The 18,325-nt window shown below is 49.9% G+C and overlaps 1 protein-coding gene across 2 annotated transcripts in view; it reads left to right on the top strand.

The window, feature by feature from the left end:
- Asb18 (ankyrin repeat and SOCS box containing 18) overlaps positions 1 to 18,325 on the top strand; it is a 57,701-nt gene that overhangs the window by 29,981 nt on the left and 9,395 nt on the right. For both annotated transcript variants that reach the window (XM_021650406.2, XM_021650405.2), the window contains one exon: positions 10,768 to 11,275. In XM_021650406.2, the coding sequence (XP_021506081.1) occupies positions 10,768 to 11,275 (508 nt within the window). The remainder of the gene's footprint in view (positions 1 to 10,767; positions 11,276 to 18,325) is intronic.

Here is an 18,325-nt window from a genome sequence, read left to right as displayed (position 1 = left end):
TCTCTCTCTCTCTCTCTAAACAACAACTAAATAAAAAGATCATTAAATTAAATTTGAAAGAGCACACAGACGTGGATATATGTGAGGGTTGGAGGGACAAAAGGAAGGGGATAGTATTACATTTTAATTTCAAAAATTAAAAAATAATAAAAGAGAAATAATTTAAAATAGCTACTTTGATATCAATATGGTTCTCTTTTGACTAGTGTTAGCATTTCACATCTCATGGGCTCTGTTAGTACTGTGCAACAAATTAGCACAAAGTTAGACTTAAAACAACACATTTAAGGGCTGCGGAGATGGCTCAGCAGGTAAGAACACTGGCTGCCCTTGCAGGAAAACCTCATTCAGTTTACAGCACCCACATAGTGGCTCATAGCTCATAACTACCTTGGATTTCAGTTCCAGAGGACCCAGTGCCCTCTTCTCGCCTCCTTGGGCACCAGGAAAGAATGTGGCACACAGACAGGCATGCAGGCACTCACACAGGCACATAAAATTAACACTGACCTTTTATTGAAAACACATTTATTACAACACAATTTCTGTGGGTCAGGAGATTGGCCTCAGTTTCGTTGGGTTTTCTGCTTTAAGGCTCCTCGAAAGACAACCTTGTAGGTTCCTTGAAGGCCTGTGACCTCAGTTGAACAGACAACTAGAGAAAACCTGTGGGCAAGCCCTGGCAGCCACTGGCAGGATTCGGTTCCTTAAGGACTGCTGGGTTGAAGGTCTCCATTCCTCATGGGCTGTGGATGAATTCAGTTCCTTACTGCCTCAGTCCTAAAGTCTGTCCACTTCCTGTTTGTACTTTTCCGTTGAGGACTGAATTTAAGGTGAATCTTGGAGACACACAATCATTCAAACCACAACCATAGGCTTTTTTTTTTATTGTGGCAACTTGCTTCAAAGCAGGCCAGCTGAGAAAACAAGAAAATCTGCTGGCAAGGTAGAAGTAACAATTTTCTTGACCTACTGGCAGAAAAAAAAAAAAAATCTCCTGTAACTTTTTCCATAGAGTATTTGTTAGAAGCAAGCCAAAGGTCTCATCCATGGTCAAGGGAGAGAATAAAGGAAATATTAAGACAGAGGTTTGCTGCCTGTTGAATCAACCTTCAACTTTAACTTTTTGTTTATTTGTTTGTTCGTTTTCAAACAAAGTCTCACATACCTTGGCTAACTTCAGAGTCATTATGTAGCCAAGAATAACCTTGAACTTCTGATTCTTCTGTCTCCCTCTCCCAAGTGCTGAGATAATGTACATATGCCACCATGCCCAGCTTATGAAGTTTTGTTTTGTTTTGTTCTGTTTTTTTTTTTTTTTTGTGATAGGTTATCTCTCTATGTAGTTCTCACTGTCCTGGAACTCCCTATGTAGACCAGGCTGGCCTTAAACTCAGAGATCCACCTGCCTCTGTCACCCAAGTACTCTGTACTTTAAGTGGGTTTTTTTGTTTGTTTGGTTGATTGGTTGGTTGGTTGGTTGGCTTTTGTTGTGTTGTTTTGGTTTGTTGTTGTTGCTGCTGTTGTTGAATTTTTTTGTTTTGTTTTTTGAGACAGGGTTTCTCTGTGTAGCTTTGGCTGTACTAGACTCACTTTGTAGACCAGGCTGGCCTCAAACTCACAGAGATCCACCTGCCTCTGCCTCCCTGGGTGCTGGGATTATAGGCATGTTCCACCTTGCCTAGTTTAAGTGGGTTTCTTGCAGGCAGATTATAAGTGGATTTTGCTTTCTTTTACAATCCCCCAAGCCTCTACCTTTAATTTTGATTTTTGGGTCATTTACATTTAATGTAATTTTTAGTCTAGTTAAGTTCAAATTAACATTTATTCTCTGTATCTTCTGCATTCTCTCCTGAGTATTTTAGTTTTATCTCCATTTGACATACTATAATAAATATGATTTGGGTTGTGTTATTGTAGTGATTCCTTTTGGGTTTTACCCTGTACCTTTTTGCCTTATATGAGTCTGACGTCAAGCAATATTAATGCATACTATGAAATCATATGACAGTGTATATCCATTTATCTCTTCTCATCCTCTGTGCTATGAATAGCATACATTTACACATATATTTAAGCCCACAACACACTGCTATTATTTTAAAGTCAGTTATCTGCTAAATATGTTTAAATAATAAAAAATAAGATTTTACTTTACTTCTGTAAGGACCCTTTCTTTTCATTGCTCTGTGGAAATTGAGGACTTCATCTGTTATCATTTTCCTTCTGCTCCAAGGATTTTCCTCGATGGTTCTTCTGCTGAGAGGCTGCTGTTGCTGCATGCTCTCAGTGTTTACTGTTTGAAAACAGTTGTTTCTTTTGAGTGTTTGAAAGGCATCTTTGCTGATAAGGAATTCTGGGCCAACAACTTGATCTTTCTTCTTTTCCATGCCTCCCATTATTCTTCCTTCTCCTTCTGTCTTCTTTTCCCTTTTCAACCTGCACATCAGACACACAGATCCACTGCCATATAGCTTGCATTTCTTCAACAAGAAATCTGCCCTTCTCCTTGTCCAGATTTGGGAATTTCTATTTATCACTCACTATTTCTAAAGCAATTGATAAGATATATTTATCAAATTTAGAAATGTGTTGACAATTCTGACTGTATATGTTTTAGTAGATCTTCCATCACCATGACAAACATCTGACACAAAAAAAGTTGAGGAAGGAAGGATTCATTTGGGCTCATGGTGCCAAAGGCTTTCAGTTCACAATCATCTGACTCCATTGTTTTGGGTCTGAGGTGAGACAGAACTGAGCCTTGTGGAAACAGGAGCACATGGTGGACAAGGCTTCTCACCTCATCGGAGGAAAAATGGCTTCCTCCATGTTCCTCTCTTGGCTCCACCCACACCCTCAGGTCCACACTCATTGGATGGTTCCACCCACAGCAAGTCTTCTCCTCAGTTGTATAACTGCTGTATTTATTTTATGGAGATTAATAAACCACTTCACTATTTCCATTTAATTTGGGGTTTTATTGTTTCTTCCCTTACTCTATATATTTGTTAGTCATTGTGACTTTTCAGTTGCTGGAATATTTTTCCTTAAGAAAAAAATTCCCAAGTATAGCATGTTCTAATGGAAAATAGAACCTGTTCAATGATATTTCATGTGTAGTATTTACCATACCCCATACCTTTAAGGGTACACAAACAGTATTTACTTGTGTCTTATCCAGAATTAAAGTTAGAGAACTCAAATACAGCATGGTACCATGGATTGTGTCCTGGCACAGACCATAGGTATGAAGTGGGAGGGCCAAAATTCAATCAGTATTTTCATCACGGTTATAGTCATCACTTCATTTCACTACAATCGTCAGACTGTACCAGCGTCAGTTTCCTAATGGTGTCACGTGTCCCATAATAATCACAAGATATTAACCTGAGGGAGAGCTGAATAAAGGGATTTGGTGAGCTCTTTGCCCTGTCTCCACAACTCTCCTGTGAACCTGAAATGTGTGTTAAATTAAAAATGAGTTTCTTTTATGTCTCATTTTCTGACTATTGCCTTTTACTAAGAATTGAGAATGGAGGACCTACTCAGAGCGCAGGCTACTGTGACCCCTGACAGCAGCCCTTACGAAAAGCCAACAGTTTGCATTTAAACCCTCAGGGGCTGAGACCGTATGCCAGCCAGTAGCACTGCACAGTTTATGCACTGGACAGAAACTAGTTTCCCGGTGCCGGCCGGTTTTTAAGCACCACAGAGGTCTAGGACATCGTTTCATTCGGTCCCTTGAACATATCTCAGGACAGAATGGTATTAGTTAAAATCAATTTTCCCCTGCCCTCCCTCTTGCTTCATTTGGGTCATTTTCTCTTCTGTTTCTCTGTGGGTGAACCTTTCCCTTTGGCCACTTAATTTGGGAGTCTTGTATCATTTGGATTCTTCTCACAGGGCGTGGGCAAGGCAGTGTAAGTTAAATGATGAATAAACCAGAAGTTCAGGCAGGGCTATGAAGCAGCTGACTTAGGACCCCTCCGAAGTCAATGATCAAGCTGAAAATGCTGGCAGACTCCATTGCACACCTCTACAATAATATAGCCCACTACCTTGAAGGATAAAAAGTTAACAGATGTGGGGAGAGACTTGAGGGTGCGACCAGGCTTTTCTGCTCCAAAGAGTCCTCCTAAGGGCAGGACTCTGAGGAGGTCTCCCGGCTTCAGGGAGTATCAACATTGTCCCTTTGACAAGAAAGAGCTACTTTCTCTGGGATCTTTTATACATAGTCAATTTTAGGTCACCCTTAATGTTTTTTTTTTTTTCCTCCCAGTATCGGGAGGGTCGCTGACCTACATACAGAGCCATTTGTTCCCAAGGTCTTCTGACAAAGTTTCTCATACCAAGGGACCCAGCTCTGCGCCATCCCCTGTCAGTCAGCAATTCTCCATGGGCACAGGACATGAAAACCTTTGAGTCTCCGAGTTCTTGAGATTTAAAAAAAAAAAAAAATTATCTGTGCTTCCTTCCGGGCAGCAAGCTTCAGAATTCGGAATTCAGCACGCAGAAAGGGGTATGAGAGACCTTTAATCTAGCGGCTGTTTGAACAGATTTTTTTTTCCAAAAAAGAAAAGTTTCGGTAAAGTTCCTCTGTTCTCCGCCCTGCAGGCTGCATGCCAGCCTCACCTGTTTGTTATGAGAGTAACCCCCTCCTTGACCCTGTCCAGCCTTTCCTTCTTCTCTTAAGCGCTTAAAACCACAGAAGGCTTCCAGAGTCCCTGACTCTTGTTCTTGGCTTCCTCGCCTTGATTGAAGCAAACTCAAGAGGATTTGCTCCCCTGTGAAATACATTAGTAAGAAGCACAGTGGCTCACTTTTTTTTTTTTTTTTTTTTTTGTCCTGGGTGTGTCAGAACGAAGTGAATGATAATTCCTAAGTCAGAATTGGACCCGTGAACGCAGCTGATTGAGGTGGGGGGGGGGGGGCAAACATCATTGGAGCAAATCATTAGGTAACTCGGCTTCCGTTCCAGCCAGCAGGTGGGACCATCTGAGCAGGGTTGGTGCCAGGGTATCCATGGGTACCCAGAATCTGAAGATGCTAATCTGATTATATGAAAAGGCCTCACATTTTAATAGAAGCCACACGCCCTCCGGTCTATTTTAAATCCCCTGTAGGTTCTTAGACTGTGTAATGCAATGCAAGTGCTGTGTAAGCCATCAGTGTGCTGTATTGTTTAGGGACGCCGGCCAGGGGCAGATCTGCACATGCGCAGGAAAGATGTAATTTTTGCAATCCACTAGTGCTTCAGTCTGTGGCTGCGGAACCTACACACGTGGAGAAGCAACAGTACTCCCTTCCCTGAAGCAAAATAGCAAATAAGCCAAGCTGCTCTGCTGGGACTTCAGCGGGGACAATGTTTCAGATTCAGACCCCTAACTGCGACAGCAGCAGCCTCCGCCTAGCAGCAGAGGCCACGCCCACAGCTTGCGGGCACCAATCCAGTAAGCAGCCCGCCCATCAAGCAGACAGAGCCCTGTCTCAGTCAACATAAATGTAACGGATCTCGCGAAACAGTCAAGAGAGCGGGCTCAGGTGCCCCACTTGTTAACTTGCTGTTCGGCGAACTCTGCCATTCCTGAGTACCTTTAAGTGTTTTATTTCCTAGAACCTTCTGGGCCCTGAAAGCCACGACTATCCCCAGTCTAAAGATTAGGAAACCAAAGCACAGAGGGGGCCAGTGCTGCGCCAGCAAGGTGACACACAGGGACGCTGGCTGAGCCAGGACCCAAGGACAAGCGGGCAATGCTGAAAGACCGCCTCTCCTTTGTGAACTCTGTGAACCCGGACTGTGTCCCAGAGCAGTTCCGCCTTATCTCCACCGTTAATATCCAACCATGTTCGACCACAGGCTCAGGCTGAGCTGCCCCTGGGGGTACCACAGGCAGGTTTCCTCAGCTTTCTCAATCTCCCGTATTCGTTGGTTTGGGTTTTGTTGGTCGGTGGATTGGTTGGGTGGTTGGTTGGTTTTTATTGAGAAAAGGTTTCTCTGTGTAGTTCTGGCTATCCTGGAACTTGCTCTGTGGACCAGGCTGGCTCGAACCCAGAGATTCACCTGCCTCTGCCTCCTGAGTGCTGGAATTAAAGGTGCAGAATGCCACTGCCCAGCTTGTTTACTGTTGCCGTGATAAAATGCTGACCGAAACCAACTTGAGGAGGAATAGGTTTACTTAGCTTAAAGATCACAGTCCATCACTGAAGGAAGTCAGGGCAGGAAGTCAAGGCTGAAACCAAGAGGCAGGAACTAAAGCAGAGACCACAGGGTCACGCTGCTCATTGGCTTCCTCTCATAGCTTGCTGGGCCTGCTTTCTTCTCCAACCCAGTAGCCCAGGTCCGCACCACTCACAGTGGGCTGGGGCTTCCCACATCAATCATTAAACAAGAAAACGCCCCCACAGGCTTGCCTAGGGGCCAATCCGATGGAGGGACTTTTCTTATCTCCTCAGATGACTCGCTCTAGTTTGCCTCAAGTTGGCAAAACCAAGCAGTACACTCCCTAGGTAGAATCCTGTCACTTAGCAACCAGAACAAATCAAAGCTCTTCCCTCTGGACCCAAGACTCTTCATAAAACATACTAGGCATTACTGATTGTCAAGGAAATGCAAATTAAAACTGCAATGAAATAGACTCCATTTCATGCTGATTAGAATCCAAAACAAAAACCTGACAACGCAAGTGTTGGTGAGAAAGCAGAGCAACTACAAGCTTCCTGCGCCGCTTTCTGTTGTGTGAAATGATAGAATTTCTTTGGGAAACTGCTGTTTTCTTATAACATTAAATATAAACCCACCTGTTACCCACTTCTGGGGCTCTAGCCAAGGAAAACAAGGACACATTTCTACAGGAAGATGTATGCAAAAATGGCCACAGCAGTTCTCTTCACAATAACCAGACATCTGTGAATATAACAGAAGGCTATTTAAAACAAGATCTGTCTGTGCATCGACTATGATTCCACAGTAAAAACAAGAACTGTTTACTTTGTACACAAAACAACGTGGGTACAAAGACAGGCACAAAACCATGACAGAGTCTCAGAAGACAAATGTAGACAATGTGAGAGAAATGAGAACAGCCACTGCCTTTGCCTGGCTGGCTGAGTAACAGCAAGAGGCTGCTCTTGGGGGCGAGGGATATTCGTGTGGATTTTTTTGTCAAAGTCCAGTGAGGTGCGGTCTTAGGACCTGTGAGTTTCCCTGCATGTGACTTTTACCCCAGAACCCTTCAAACGCATTTCATTCTCAGCTTCTCCCCACCCCTGCCGTTGTTCTCTGACCCCTCACTCTGACTCCTTCCTCTCTCCTCTTCTTCCAGAGTATTGGGATCAGGGAAGGAGAGAGAGACAGACAGACAGACCACACACACACACACACACACACACACACACACGCACAGAGAAAGAGGGAGTTACAGATGGATTTTGAGCTGCCGTGTGGGTGTTGGAATTGACTCCAGAAGAGCAGCCAGTGCTCTTAACCACTGAGCCACCTGTCCAGCTGGACATTTTCCATTGAAAGCACCACAACCACAGATGAGGCATGGAAAGGATAAGTTGTTTAAGGCATGGTTTAGTCCTGCGGTAAGGCACAGGAAGTCCCCCAAACCACCACTCCTTTCTTCGCCACACTCCACAAGTCAGCCCTCTCCCCTCGCCTGCTCACAGGCGCTATCATACTTGCATTCCCAAACCCCTGCTTCCATACAAGGCATCAAGGGAAACTTTAAGAGTGTTCCGGAAACTTGGGAAGAGTGACATTTGTGCCGTCCAGCTGTTACTGGGCCTTTTGTGATTAATGGCATCAGCTGTTGTTCTTATATCAAGTTGTTACTCTGACTTGTCCTGGGATTTTGAAGAAATCAAAGCCCCTCATCAGCGCAGCACCCTACACTGAGGTAACCCCACTCTGCCCTATACAATTCCAGGCTCTCCTCAAACATATTTCTCACGGGTGGCTTTTCAAGGCAGTAATGTCAGTGTGTTTTGTAGACTGACAGTTCCATGCATCCATGGGACAGATCTGTGTGCGTCATTACCTGGGCTACCACGCCTGCATTTTTAATGACCGCCTGACCTGTGCCAGGAGAGACATGCCCCCAACAATTTATCCTGTGGTTTCTCTCTCCAGCCTGCGATCCTGCATCTTCAGCCACTGCCATTAGTAAGCGCCAAGGGTTAGCCTATTAAAGCTCTTCATTAAAAGCAGAAAGGCTGGGCATCTGCAACCCTCCAGAGTGCAGGCTAGTGTCCCCATCCTGTCCCTGTGTAGCAAACAGCAACCTCCCCTTAGCCTATCAGGCCAAGGACTCTTCCTGGTAGACATCTTTGGTTTAAGGCTATGCTGCTTTAAAAAAAAAAAAAAAAAAAAAAAAACAGGAGAAAATGTTGATAACGTTTTCGAGGCTCAGTGACAAAATGAGACAGAGCCCTTGATTTCTAACCTCCTGCTGCACCGTTCAAAATTCCTCCCAGAGAGCCAGGCAGGAAGCAAAGCGAATTGCTCTGATTGTAAAATTTGCATCCTTTCTTGGCTGGGTACCTTCTTCCCAAAGGATGCTTCACATCACGCTGTAGTTGTTTGTAAAGATCTTTCACCCACGACAGACCACTTCTCACGATACTGCTGATGTGGAGGCAAGAGAAACACAAAGGGAGAATTAAAAATACTGAGAGTCCCCAGGAAGAAATTGAAATGCATTTCAGGGCAGCGGCTGTCAGCCCCCAAACTCTGGATGGATGATGTGGATCAGAGCCCCAGTTAAGTAAATAATAGGAAAAACAGCAGCGACACAAGAGAGAGCTGAAAGATGGTCGTTAGCGAGAGGCATTTGTTCAACAGGCTTTTGGGGAATACAGATAATGAGCTAGGCACAGCACTACGCCCAACAGTCAGACACACTCTCTACACACAAGGAGCCAACAGTTCTAAGACGAGAGACAAAGATGCCAGCACTCTCTGGAAACGCAGTGATATGGTTTTGTGATGAGGGCCCTGCTTGATCCTGTACTCACAAAGCAAAGAACAATACAGACACACCCCATTGCCCTGGTGGTGTGAGGAAGGCTTCCCAGAGGAAGAGGAAAGGAAGGTAGGAAGTTGGAGGCCATGCCAGTCAGTCCCTAGAACGAGTGCACACACAGGCACCAGGGCAGGTAACCATAGGATGATCCTAGGACAGAGAGAATGGAAAGCTGGCAGGAGAAGCCTTGGCAGGGGAAGCTGTGCCCTGGGGTAAAGGTCAGGGCCCTAACAGCTGTGGATCCACTGACTCATCACAGCACAAAGACTCTTTCTGGGTGGCATGGAACTTGGTAGGCTGAAAGTGGACAAATTGGGAGATTCCAGAACATTCTAGAAGAAAACGGGGTGGCGGGTCTCAAAAGGCAGTGACGGCGGGGATGGTGAGAAGAGGGTGTTCAAGTGACTGTGTCACCAGACTGGTTGAGAAACTAGTCACAGTGGGGGGAGGAGAGAGGTGGAGAGAGAAAAGGCAAAGGGCAGAAACAGGCCCTGCCCTGGGGATGCTAAAATGACTGGAAGGGGCAGACATGGGGGAAATAGAGGGAGTGAATGTGGGAACCGATGCCAGCAGACACAGGAGGACAAAGGAACGTGTGTCTCCTGTTGGCGGCAAGGGAGGAAGTTCCTGAAAGCACCGCGAGTGGAGCCGGATGGATGGAGGGGGTGGAGGACAGCGGTGGTCGAGCTGTCATCTTCAGTCAGCTGGAGTATGGAAAGATAGCAATGTCCGGACAGTGGGTCAGACTAGTCTGGATCCAGGCCCTGTGAGACAAGCTGGGGCCGCTGGAAGAGGGTCTGTGGCGAATTCTTTTCCTGCCAGAGGGCCAGGCTGCCCGATCTAACACGGCCCAACAGCTACCGGGGAAAGGAGAATGTTAGCAGTGCTCCCAGGGGACAGAAGAGAGGCCGAGGAAGCTGCTCTCCTGTCAGAATAGGTGTCCGGAGCAGAAAGCAGTCTTGAGTCCAGCTGGTGAGCCTAAAGACAGCAGAATCTGTCCTCCTTGAGGGAAGATGGGGGGGAAGAAGCAGTCTCCCATGGGACTCAGAAACCCCTCCCGCCCCCATCCCGGGAGACTGGAAACGTGGATACAGCCAAAGCTGAGCAGTTTGGCCAAGAGGGAAGGGATTAGGACAAGAAGAGCTTCATGTGTGGGCATGGGGTACTTCTGCCGGATGCTTCCATCGCAGAAGACTCCGGTGCCGGAGTCAGTGTCCTTGAGGCCAAGGATGAAGCCCCACCTCAGCCCCAGACAGGGGCAATGCAAGGCTCACCTTGCACCTTCCCTAAGGTCGGCCCTTCCCAGGAAAGACGGACAGCCTGATCAGAGGGACCCTCTACACCTAACCTCCAGGCTTCACCAAGTCCGGACAAAGTCCGAGGGGCCAGCACCCTGACCCATGTCATGTGGACGTTACCTTCCCAAATAGCACCGAGCAGTTGCCACTCTCATCCTAGACCTAAGTGCTCACGAAATGTTCCTATTCATTCGGGGACACTTGGACCCCGGGTTTGCCATAGTCTCGTTGTGTCTCGGCTCTGCCGGCGCCGCAGAGGGCGGCCTTGGCCCTGGAGAATGAAGCCCTGGCTCTGGCTGGCTCACCGCCGGTGGGCAGTGGGTGGCAGAGGGCGGCCTTGGCCTGGAGAATGAAGCCCTGGCTCTGGCTGGCTCACCGCCGGGTGGGCAGCGGGCGGAGGCTGGTGGCGCGCGCCGGTGACCGCTTCGGCCTCCCCGCAGGTGCGCTCGGGCGCTGCTGGAGCACGGTGCGACCGTGCAGCTGGAGTGCGGCCCGGAACGAGACACGCCGCTGCACGTGGCGGCCCGGCGCGGCCTGGACGGGCACGCGCAGCTCTACGTGGGCCACGGCGCGCTCGTGGACGCGAGGAACGGCCGCGGCGAGACGGCCCTGAGCGCAGCGTGCGGGGCGGCCCCGCGGAGCGCCGACGAGCACGCGCGCGGCCTGCGCCTCTGCGCGCTCCTCCTGCGCGGCGGCGCGGCGGCGGACGCGCGCGACGAGGACGAGCGCAGCCCGCTGCACAAGGCCTGCGGCCGCGCGCGCCCCGACCTGTGCGCGCTCCTGCTGCGGCACGGCGCCGACGCGGGCGCGCTCGACTATGGCGGCGCGTCGCCGCTGGCGCGCGCGCTGCAGACGGCCACGTGCGCGCCCCCGGCCGCGCCGCCGCGCACTGTGCAGGCGCTGCTCAACCACGGATCCCCTTCCGTGTGGCCCGATGCCTTCCCCAAGGTAAGGGGACCCCGGGGCAGCCTGGCCGTGCAGGCGCTGGCCCTGCCAAGGCTTGCATGCTGAGTGTCCAAGGCGGATGACCCGGGCCGCCGGGAGGGGGTAGTACGGGGGGGGGCATTTCTCTCAGGCTTCCAGGGGGAGGGGGAGGTCGGGGCTTGGCTCCCCACTGTGAGAAGGGAGGACTTGGGATTCTGGTTAGCCGAAAACGAAGAGGCTGCGCTGTGGCTAAATATTCCAGAATGTCACCCTTGGAAGTAGTCTCCTGGGGACTGCTGGCACTCACTTCCGAGAGGCCTTCCCAGCGCCAGCTGTGTATTCCAGCAGTCTTTTCGGGTAATTTTCAGAAAGATGAAAATGAGTCTCTCGTCACAGCTGGCGTTTTTGGTCTGCAGTGATCACCCAACCTGCTCACCTAGCGCCTTATTAATGAGAGCACTTTACACCTTCGCAAATTCTGCACCCCTGCTGTGAAATTGGCCTGATGGGGCCCTGTTTCAGGTCACCACACTGTTGAGACCTCCACCCCTTGGCCTGGCTTTTAGCTCTGCTCAGCTCACCTTGTCATGGTCTCCATCTGTGACGTCATTACTCCTGTAAAAGACGCCTGAAGGGAAAAGACCAACAATAAAATCCCTAGGTAAATGGGAACGAAGTACAGTGATGTATATGAATGAAGATGCCACAATGAAATCATGAAAAAAAAAAGTTAAAAGGACATCAAGGGGCTGAGGAGACCGCTCCGTCGGTAAAACCCTTGCAGCAAAGCAAGAGGAAGCAAGTTTGGGTACGTGCCTCCGTGTAAAAGCCCAGCTTTGGTGACTCATGCCTACAATCCCAGGAATGCAGAGGCAGAGACAGGCCAACCAGACAGCCTCGCCTGGTCAGCCAGACCCAGTGTATTAGAGCTCACTAGAGCAGCGGCTCTCAACCTTCCTAATCCTGCAGGCTTTAATCCGGCTCCTCACCCGTGGTGAGCCCAACCACAACATCACTTTTGTTGCTCCTTCACTACTGTATTTTTTTTCTGCTAGTGTTATGACTCATAATCAGATATTCATATCTGATTTGTGACCCCTGTGAAAGGGGCCTTCAAAGGGTTGTGACCCACAGGTTGAGAACCACTGCTCTAAAGGACCTGAATTGGTAAAGGGGTGGTCTACACACACACACACACACACACAATTCAGAGGTTGAAAGGCTTTGTGGTCCAACACTAGCTGTCTTCAGACAGGAAGGCTGAGACTCCTCTAGTAAGCCGCGCAGTCCACAAGACTATGCCTTAGCAGCTCCGATCTGGTGTTGGAGGATTCCTGAAGAGCTGGGAGTCTTCAAAAAGAGGTTTGAATCCTGAAGAAGTTAATGCCAGCCTCAGCAACAGGATAGATGAACTTGCGGAGGGAGTGAGGCAAGCACGCAGAAACCAAGCTTTCCTTCCTCAATGCCCTTTATGTGGGCTGCTCCCAGAAGGTGTGGTGGGTGCATCCTGCTTCAGATAATCCGATTAAGAAAACCCCTCACTGGCGCCTGTAAGCATGGGTTTTAGTTGATTCCAGGTGTAGCTGACAGCCATGACTAGCTATCACTTTACACCCAGGTTCCTGTAAAGACCCTATCCCAAAAAAATAAGGTGGACGGCACCTGAGAAATGACACCCAAGGCTGACCATCAGCTTCCCCGTGCACAGGCACACACACCCAGACCCGCACTTGTAAATAAATAAGTAATAGATGAATCTTGAGAACCAGCTAGCTGGTGTGTGCACCAAAGTGACAAAGAAAAGGAGCCTGCCTCAAAAAAGGTGAAAAGGTGAGGATAGTCCCCAGACGGACAGGTCCTCTGACTTGCACATGTACATGGTAGTCACACGTTTCTCTCTCTCTCTCTCTCTCTCTCTCTCTCTCTCTCTCTCTCTCTCTCACACACACACACACACACACACACACACACACACACACACGTCTTCCCCCAAAGATTCATTGAACAAAGCCAAATTTCATCATAAAATTTCGGTTCATTTCATTTAAAAAATTGCCCCCATTTCCCAGGATACCTCAACCACATGCAATATAATCAACACACACCTACACATACCTGTAAATATGCATGTGTGCCTGGTGTGTTTTGAACCAGCGTCTGGAAAACTGTCACCCAAAGATGGCCCAAAGGAATAGTTTTCTATGACCCGAGATAGTGAGATTCACCCATTTCTCTCAAACGACTGCATATGGGCACATTCGGAGTGAAGGATGCATCCTTATGGCCAGGAGAAGGGGTGAAACTCTACCAGGTACCACCTCTCCTAGGAGCTCCTTCACCAGACAAGCATGCTGACTGTTTCTTGGCTCAAGTCATTCCCCCATCGTGCTCTGCCAGGGCACAGATTTCCAATATGGCAGGCTCTCAAAAGGAAGTGCTAGCCTTCTTTTTGGAGATTCTGGAACCATCTCCACATCTATCGCTCACACCCTAACACTCCCCATTCCCAGCAGGACCTGCTCAACTACCTGGGACACGGACACGAGACGCTGCCCCTCGGTCCACATCCTGTCTTCGTTAAGCCCAAACGCTCAGTCGTCATCACGTGGGACCGCACAAAGAATTAAAAAGCAGAGCGGATCTCGCACGATAGGCTACAGACAGACCGTGTCTGACCGTGGGACAGTGGGACAGTGAGGAACAGTGCTGATGGCAGACCTGACGGCTTGGGCTTAGTCCCCAGGAGTCGCCACACTGAAGGACAGACCTGACTATTGCGAGCTGTCCTCTGACTTCCACATACATGCACGTGCATACCAACACACATACACACACACACATACACGCACGCACACATACGCATGCACACATAGATACACGCACTCTCAGATACACACACAGTGTAATTAATTTTTAGAAAGAGTCGCTGTGCCTCTCAGTAGTGACTAAAAATAATTCTTTGTAAGCTTTGATGTCATTTCAGGTTGAGGGACCCCATTAAGGTGTTGGCGTTTCAGACCTCTTCAGTCTGGTCCCTGTGGCGGCAAGAAGCCTCCCTTGACCTGCAGAGGCAGCACACGGCCCCGTGCTCCCCTCCAGGTCTTCAGGTGCCGACCCTTTTGCACAGACACTCTTGCGCCTCTAGAAGTGACCCCACTCCCTTGAACAGCCTGCAGATGAGACGCATTTACCCACACTGACTACAAGCTAGATGCGCATCTGATGGGCCGGCCTTGCCCCGGAGGTGGAGCGGCAGCAACTCCCACCCGGGCTCCCTGTCAGTTTCACTGGAAAGACTCTAATCACCCAACTGGGCTCAGCAGCCCCGTGGGGCACTCAGCAAGCATATGCAAAGTGGAGGCAAAGATGCTCCCCAGGCAAGACACAGGCACCGTGGCAGGTGAACACCAAGCCACCTGGAGTGCTACAGAGCATGCCAAGTCCCCCCCAACACACCCCTGCGCGCGCGCGCGCGCGCGCGCACACACACACACACACACACACACACACACACACACCATGAGCAACAGCGTACTTTAAATAGATGTAGAGACACACCCGTGGAGCTCAGAATTACTGAGGCAAAAGGTTTCACAGAGAGCTTGTGACATAAATCACACTTCCCTGCACGCAGACAAAGGCACCGTCATGGCATCCGGCAGACGTGGAGCATCCATCTGTGCCATGCTCACTGTGCTGCCGTGAGAGCCGAGGGGTGTCCGACTTCCGGGCCACCATGTCCTCAATGCCAGGCCCTTCTACCCTGCCGACCCCTGATTCACACAGCAGAGGCAGGGGTGCAGGCCAGAGCAGGTGCAAGAAGAGGCTGGGGGCCAGGGTTCAGTCCTAGAAGGCATAAAGACGAGCGCAGAGCCAGACCAGAGCCAGCGATGGGCTGCCAGCGCAGCAGGGAGACCCAAGACTGTGGGCCCAGCGTGATCTGGGATAGAAGGCTTTGCTGAATTTCTCCTCACATTCACGACTCTGAAATAAAGGAGTTTTTCCTTTGCCTACCTCTTTCAAGAGCGCATTTCCGGTTCATCCCAAAAGAAATGTTGGGGCCACAAAGAGACTAGGAGGGCCTTTAAGCCCAGCTGCCTTTAGGAGGGACATGACCTGCCCTTCACACCCACATCCTCTGGCTCAAACCCCTCGCCCCACTCCCCTCCTCTTTGTGTTCACTTGGGAACCACTTGAAGTGGCATGTGGTCAGGTGGTTAGCTGTACTTGTCCCCTGTTGTCACGGACCCTTTCCAGGACCCTTGGCATTCTGCCCTATCCTGTGTCTTGCGTTTTCTCTGAACCAGCCCTGCAATGATGAAGCCAAAATATGCTGCTCCGGGAGGAGGCCAGCCTCCTCCTGCAAGAGCTATAAGTAATTGAGCCTCAGACCTACCAGTGACTTAAGGGCCGGGCCAGCCATGAGTCCCCCTGACTGCTTCACTGGCTGTGCCAACTGCCCGCAATGCCCTCACACGCTCACCCATGTGTCCATTTAGCACCCATGTGTCCATTTAGAAGAGGGGCTGGAGGGACGGCTGGGAGGTTAAAAGCACACACTGTCTTGCAGAGGACCTTCCTTAGTTCAGGGCTGCAGTGCAGCTGATCTCATTGCACCCGCAGCCAGGATGCAGAGAGGCATGCCGGTCCGCGTAGCTCTCCATCACATTCAGCCCACACCCACACGTGGAATGGGTCCTCCGTTTCATTTAAGCAAATCCGGAAACACCTTCACAGGCATGCCCTGAGATTTGTGTCCTTGGCGAGATTCTGGATCCTGTCAAGCTGCATTGGAGTACCAGAACCCCAAACATGCAATGAGGAAGCCCAGATCTGAGAGCCAAAGCCTCAGGTAGGGTATCACAGAGAGCAGGCACAGGGTCAGCAGAGTGAAGGTGCAACGTGCGTCTCTGGGGAAAATGGCCACTGGGCTGAAGAGGAAACAGCCAGCAAGCCCTCACACTCATACCCATTCCTCCACTCCCACCACCACCCATGCTGAAACAGTGGAGCATGGTGCCTTGTGAGGGCCTGGGCCTTTGTCGAAGGACAATAGAAACCCCATTTTAAAGTGAAGGGAGGTATGGCACAAACAAAATTCATGTGTTGAAATGTATATGCTCCAGTGTGCAGAAGAGACTGGAGGACAGTGCAGAGAACTGCTGGCTGCTGTGAAAATGCAGATGAGGAAGACAGAGCCAGAAATGCAAAGATGGGGGTGAGTGGGGAGGACGGAAGATTCCAGAAGCAGCTGCAGATTCCAGGCCGTGGCTCACTCCCGGACACCGACAATGCTGAGCCTGAGCCTCCTGATCTCTTGCTTTGTGCCTGGCTGTAGAACTGACTAAGGTGACTTCAGCCACTGGCTACAGTTTCACCAGATCCGGGCAGGAGACTGCGGAACTGTGGTCAAAATGCAGGCCCGGCTTCCCTGGCCGCCTGCAGCGCAGCAGTGTCTCCAGGGGAGGAGGGATGAGCGCCATCAGGAAGCTTGCCTCTGTTTTCCTACCCTTTTATTTCTCCATCTACATATAAAGCAATGTGCCTGTGTGATTTTTCCCCTTAATTTTCTTTCTGCCGCCTCATTAGCTGAAGAGCGTGCGCCTGGACACTAATGACATCAGCGCGTCAGGGTAATGTGGCAGCCGCCTCTCTGCAGACAGCAAGGAGGCAGCGGAGATTTTTAAACTGTGTTGGCGTAAAAATAATGAAGGCAGCCAGCTGCCTGGCAAACACGAGGGGCACGGTGCTGAGGGGCCGGGGAGGGGCGGGGAGCCCCAGAGAGGTGGAACAGAGGGAGAGACAGAAAATGAATTCCTGGAGACAGGCAATAAGACTTTGTCACAGTCTGTGACCCCGGGTGGGGGAGGGGCTGGAAGAAGGGGTGGTGCCTGGCTCTAGGGGAGGGCAGCTCTTTCCTACCCTGGGTGGGGGAGGTCTGTGGAGCATTCAGCCCCTGGGAGCCTTTTAACATTGGCAGAGGAAGAGCAGGTCTGTGCTTCGGGGAGCCGGGGAGCCAGTAGTGTGGCCTCAGATAACAGAAATTACCAGAGCCCACCTGGAAAGCAGGAGACTGGGGCTGGGGGTCTGGCTCCCCCCAGCAGAGAAGAGAGTGAAGGAATGAGAGGTGATGGCCCAGGACTGAGACTGGGGACGCTAGAAATATCAACAAGTAAAGAGCACCTTGGAGGGGACAAGGGCATGCCTGGCTACAAGAGGTTGGAGGGTGCTCCTGGGCCAGAGCTCTTCAAATGGAACAACAGCTCAGTCTGTTCCATCTCCTTTTCTGAAAATGGCTGAAGTTTGACTTGGTGATGGTCATATTGGAAGAAATGGACCAGAGATTCTGGGTTTTTGTTTTGTTTTTTTTTTTTTCAAGACAGGCTTTCTCTGTGTAGCCGTGTCTGTCCTAGACTAGCTTTGTAGCCCAAGCTGGCCTCAAAGAGATACCCCTGCCTCTGCCTCTCTGAGTGCTGGGATCGCAGGCATGCACCATGGCACCAGTAGACCAGAGAGTCTTAAGATGCTATGTGGGGCATGAGAGATGGCCTAGTGGCTAAGTGTGCCTGCCAACAACCCTGACAGCCTGAGTTCAAGCCCCAAGAACAATGTGGTGGCAGCGAGAGAAAGGACTATCACAGGTCTTTCAGATCTGGGAGGTGGGCACACACAAAGTCACAATGGTACAAAGTTACAATGGTACAAAGTTACAATGGTACAAAGTTACAATGGTACATAGTTACAAATGACGGTGTGATGATGAGCCTGGAAGTGGCGTTCCTGCCTTCTGAAGGATGTCTTTGGATACAGAAGAGAAGAAAGGAAGGGAAGAACCAGGAAGCTTGGGGCAGCACTAGCATCCTGGCCTCGCACCCGTGTTCCAGCAGCCAGCCAGACAAGTGAACAGCCGGAAACCGTGGGTAGGCAGCTGGGGCGCTCCTGGGTCGTGGAGCAAAGTACACAGGTGGAAATGGGGGACCCAGGTACAGAGCAGCCTGGGGACTTCCCCACCTGTTTAGACTTGACATCACTTTCACTTTACATATGTGTGTGTATATACACGGGAGCTGGTGT

This window comes from Meriones unguiculatus, chromosome 15 (genome assembly GCF_030254825.1).
Source record: "Meriones unguiculatus strain TT.TT164.6M chromosome 15, Bangor_MerUng_6.1, whole genome shotgun sequence".
NCBI classification, from domain to species: Eukaryota; Metazoa; Chordata; class Mammalia; order Rodentia; family Muridae; genus Meriones; species Meriones unguiculatus.
Note: the sequence above shows the minus strand (reverse complement) of the source record. Positions and strands in the feature narration are given on the sequence as shown.